This window comes from Spinacia oleracea, chromosome 4 (genome assembly GCF_020520425.1).
Source record: "Spinacia oleracea cultivar Varoflay chromosome 4, BTI_SOV_V1, whole genome shotgun sequence".
Classification (NCBI taxonomy): domain Eukaryota; kingdom Viridiplantae; phylum Streptophyta; class Magnoliopsida; order Caryophyllales; family Amaranthaceae; genus Spinacia; species Spinacia oleracea.
In genome coordinates this window covers 155,375,050-155,380,509 of record NC_079490.1, presented here as the reverse complement: position 1 = coordinate 155,380,509, position 5,460 = coordinate 155,375,050, and the positions used below count along the sequence as shown (strand labels likewise).

General features: G+C 37.4%; 1 protein-coding gene across 1 annotated transcript; it reads left to right on the top strand.

Moving 5' to 3' along the window:
* Positions 1-3,285: 3,285 nt before the first annotated feature.
* On the top strand, positions 3,286-5,050 carry LOC130472060 (protein FAR1-RELATED SEQUENCE 5-like). Its single transcript, XM_056842474.1, has 3 exons — positions 3,286-3,473; positions 3,699-4,407; positions 4,982-5,050. The coding sequence occupies exons 1-3, from the start codon at positions 3,286-3,288 to the stop codon at positions 5,048-5,050; spliced, it is 966 nt and encodes a 321-aa protein (XP_056698452.1).
* Positions 5,051-5,460: the final 410 nt, after the last annotated feature.

Here is a 5,460-nt window from a genome sequence, read left to right as displayed (position 1 = left end):
AGATCGCAAGATTGGGATTGTCCTCCCATAAATCGGGATGAGATGCCGAAAGTTATACAAGGCCACTCGGAGAGCTAGAAACTGTAAAATGCATGGCCGTGCTCAGATGAATCATAGGCTATGATTATCTGTTTATTTGATCAGTTGAACTCTGAAATCGAGAAATACTTCTGGACATAATAAGGATGACTACTCTTACCTTATGTTCATGAACAGGCATCAAGCGACAAAGGAATTAGGAAATGCACACTTGTCCCTAAGGACAAGTGGGAGATTGAAGGAAATAATTCCCTTGGTCCAAGTATGCATTTAATGCTAAGTATGCAAGTATCCAGTGGGAGCTGAAATCGTCAAAAGGCAAAATAAAGGACACTCCGAAAATGATGATATTGCCGAAAACGGAAATATGGTTCATGACGGAAATATAAATATTATCCAAGTAGTAGATGTTGTCGGAAACGGAAACATAGTTCGTACCGGAAAATATTACCGGTATTGACGAAATCGGAAATATTGCCGGAAACGGAAATATTACCGTAATCGGAAATATTGTCGGAAAAGGAAATTATTTCCGGAATCGAAAATATTAACAGAAACGTAAATATTTGTTTGAAACGAAAATGGATTCCGGAATCAGAAAACGAATCGGAGCTCGATGAGCGACAAGCCCGTAAGCGAGCGGGCCTATCGCTCGACAAGCAATGGCCGAGCACATAGCGCTGAGCACGAAGCCCAGCGCCAGCGCCCAACCAATGGGCCGCGCCAAGCACGCAAGGTAGCAACACACAGTGGGCCGCCCCAAGCAAGCAAGGCAACAACAGCACCGTGGGCCGCGCCAAGCCTGCAAGGCAGCAGCAGCAGTGCAAGCCCGCCAAGTGTGAGGGGGTCGAAAAAGCACGAGGCTAATGCGTGACCTCGTCCCTCGTGGCCGTGACGTTGTCAGATCAAGTGTAATTGGATTTCCCGTGAGTTTACACCCAATCGACTAGTAATATAGGAGTCGCCATTCAGTTTTTAACGACAATGAGAAAAACTGACAAAACCTGGTTATCGTGACATAAAGGGAGTGCAATTATGTTCGACCACGACGGCCATAGGTTCCGTTGTGATCCCTGGTGTGGGGATAGCTCAACGTATACCCGCAGGGCAGAGATTGAGAGTTCGGGGGACTGTAGCTACCGATAGGAGTTCTCATCGATAATACTCCAGAGGCAGGTTATCCTTACTAGCTCAGCATAAATAATTGAAGGGACATGCGTTAAACTATTAAACTATTCTGAATTGATTTTAGCAATATGCAACACATAATACTAAATCGATCGTGATTATCTTATTTAGATTGATTTAAGGTACCTAGCATGATAATTCAATTGTCCAAGGTATTATCTTATTAGGCGTGATAGATCAATCAAATTAATAGTTTGACAATTTTATAAAAGGGTGATGAAAGCGATTAAATCATACGAGGGACACATTACAACGCACCCTTGAGAGGTGCATTGTGGTTCTCAGAAAACTAACCACTTGGCTTTGCTTTTTCTCCTTTTATTTAACGAATCTCGGGTTTCTAAGCAATGTTCCAGTATTTAGGCTTAATTCATCAAGCTACAAGGGGCAGGATGCGTTCTGTTCGACTTTTGGGTCGATTGCGACAGAACGCCGGATCAATTTCGCAGCGTGAGGCTTAGGCTTAAGGCTAGAGTCAATACTCAGGTTATGGAATTGTGTGTTATTTTCACGTCAGTTTTAGGCTGTATTTATAGGAAAAGGGTGTGTGGAAAGATAGATTTTAAGATACGAATCCAAAAAGAATCCGGAAATAAAACGGCCACAGGCATTTTCACCGCCCAAGGCTGGGCGCCGAAGATTTCGGCGCCCAGGTCCAGGCGTTGAAAATGGGATCTGGGCCGAGTTCTTTGTCAGATTTGGACTCTTAGAACACGGAGCTTTTGAGATTTATCCGAGTCTTTTAGTGCGTATTAACTTATGACGGAATGCGTCTGGGCCCGTTACGAACTCTAGGCTCGTTAGGAATTTAATTAATACGCAACTCTTATTTTCGAATTATACCAGGAATGCAAATTCTATCTCTTTTAGGATTTATGTTGGAGTGCAACACCTAATTCTGACAGGTTTCTATCTTTTATGACTTTGCCACTTTTAACAACTACCTTTTACGACAGTTACTATTCTTAGCAGGTTTCTATAAATAGCAGCTTTGGCTGAAATGAAAGGGTGATTTGAGATTCGTTATTTTATAGGAGATGCGTTGCCAAGTGGAGATTTATGTTCTCATCATCGAACCTTCCCTTTCGGGAATGGGGACAAAAGTAGGTGTCTACACCAAGGCAAGGCCGCAGCGCTAGGCAGGCAGGCGCACCAACGTGGCCCGTTGTGGCTGCGTTGGGTTGCTTCGTCTTGAGCTCCAAGAAAAGTCCGATTGCTTAATTCCCAAGTAACCTTGGATTAAGTATCCCTAGTCCTACTGGAATTGATTTAATTAAGAGTTTAATTAATGTTACAATTCTAATTGGATAAGAATTTCAATCCTAGCAGGGTTAGTAATTCTCTTCCTAGTAAGACTCAAATTCCTTATTTCCTACCCTATAAATATGAGGCTAGGGCCTCATAATTATATACATCAATTACATATAAAATCACATTCTTTACTCTCAGTGTGTTCAAGGGAGAACATAATATAGCCTAACCCGAATACGTAAAACCTTAAGTAAAATCCTAGTTGGTTAAACCTAAGGCGGATCCGAACATGCTGTGGACTTTCTACGGAGGGGAAACGTTTGGGGCTCTAAAGACTTGTTCTTTTTCGGTTCGGGAGCAGCTAGGGAAGGCACGCATCATATTGTATGTAACCTAAATTATGCTAATTGACTATGTGGCAATTAATTTGGATTCTGGCTTTATGGTTTTTCCGCATGAATTATATTACTGTATTATTTATAACCTAACATGACTATCAACAGTTAATCAAGTATTTTGCTCAAAGAAATTCCAGTGAAGAAGGTTTTTATTATGACTTTGAGCTTAGTGAAGAAGAGGGACTTTTAAGTTTCTTTTGGCGTGATGGTAGGATGAAGAGAGATTATGATTATTTTGTGGATTTATTGGTTTTTGATACTACTTATAGGACCAATAAATATGATATGATTTGTGCTCCTTTTGTTGGTATGAACCATCATTCTAATAATGTTATGTTTGGAATGGTTTTTGTTATCAATGAAAAAACTGAATCTTTTAATTGGCTTTTTCAAACTTTTCCTTACATCAATGGGTGGAAATCCCCCAATAACCATTATGACAGACCAAGCTCCATCCATTGCTGCCTGGATAAGGAATGTTTTTCCAGATGCTAGACATAGATTATGTACATGGCATATTGGGGAGATTTCAAAGAAGCATATTGGGCAATATAGAGCTTTAGATGGTTTTTGTGACACTTTCAGTTATCTCCTGAAGTATTGTGAAACTGCTGCTGAATTAGAATATTATTGGCCAAGATAACTAATTCTAATTACTTATTTACTTCAAAGTAACAAATAATATGGATCATCTAGTTATAAAGAAGTGAACATTTTAGTAATTCATGTTATTAGTAAGTTATATGATTTTTCTGACTTTGAACAAATAGGTATATTCAAATGAACAAATTTGATTTTTATAATGATCATTTTGTTTTTCAGAATGTTGACTCACTATAAATGCGCTGAAAATCCATGGTTGAAGAATTTATATACAATCAGAGAGATGTGGTGTCCTGCTTATTCTAAGAACTATTGGTCTGGTGGTGTTTTATCATCACAATGTTGTGAAACTACCAACAAGTCAGTTTCCCATCGACTTAATAAGACACAAGGATTATGTGATTTTTATCATGTTTTTTTGGATGTTATTTCTGAGTGGAGGAGCAAACAGAATGGTCATGATTACAGAAATTGGAAAGGTAGACCAGAAGTTGCTGCTAAAAATTGCAGAATTCTTCTTCATGCGAGAACGATTTACACTATAGAAGCATATGTGTTGTTTGAAGAACAATTTCTTAAAGGGATGGCATGTTCTCAAGAAGAAAAACGCGGAAACACAACCATAGAGAAAAGTTATTATGTGTGGAGGCCTAAAAAAGACTTGATTAAACATGAAGTTCGGTTTAACCAAGAGACTTTTGTTGTGGATTGTACTTGTCAGTACTTTACTGAAATGGGTTTTTTATGTTCTCATTTGCTTCGTGTTTATCATGCGCATTGTAACCCAAAGATTCCCAATCTTTATATATTGAAGAGGTGGACAAAAGCGGCTATGTGCAGTCATTTGGTTGAAGATGATGGTGAAAATTCCAATATAGTCGCGACTTCTGTTTGGAGGGAACAAACCCTTAGGAATTTTGGTAGGCTGGTTATGTAGTCAAGATTCTCTTCAAGCTAGGGCTGATGTTGATTCTGCCTTTGGTCTTCTAAAAGAAAAAGTGGAGAGTATTAAGGGTACTATTGACTTTTATGATCTTAAAGAGTGTGAAGATATTTTTGTGCCCTTAGTAAAAAACCCACAGAATTTAAGGAAAAAAGGTGAGAGGAATGACAGATTGAAGAGTACAGTTTAGAAAATCTACAATAAAGCTAAAGGGAATTGGAGGAGGAAAAAAGCAAAATTTACAGATGCAACAAGGTTTATGGCTCAATCTGCAGTCATGGTAAATATTTTATTAATATTTGAACATATATGTTTTATAAATTGATCATTTACATTTAAGTAATTGAACGTTCTTTTAATTATTATTTTTGTGCTTGGTTTTTGAAGGAGTTGGATGAAGTTGGACCCCTTTGATTTTCTCTAATTCTCTTAGTGATTCATCTGATCTAGTTGTACTAGATCCTTCACTATTTCAGGTTGATTATCTTGTGAAGTTTGAACATATAGATATAAATATATGAACATTATAATCTGATAAATGATCATTATATTATTTCAGGTTGATGCTTCTTTTCCGAAGCCACCTCTAAAATATTTTAGAAGAGTTGCTGTTGTTGATAAAATGTAGAATCATCTGACAAGGTAGATATTAATATTTTATTCTTTAAAATGAATATTTAACTTTCTGTTTTTGAATGTCTTTACATTTTGTTTTAATTTTAGGAAAACAATTCAACAAATGAAACCTCAAATGATTCATATAGTCAAGCGAGTACTAAAACTGAAGCATGTACAAAAGTTAAAGCATGAACTACAACTAAAGCAGGAACTAAAGCAACATCAGCTACTAAAGCACCATCGGCTACTAAAGCTCCATTGCATAAAGCTCCATTGGGTACCTGTAACACCCCATATTTTTAGTGTTTCTAAAATGTATATTAATATCTTTAAACTTTACCCTTCTTAATATTTTCCTATTTTAATTAGTCAATTTATACTTTATTTATACTTAGTTGTTGTTACTCTTCTTATGCATTA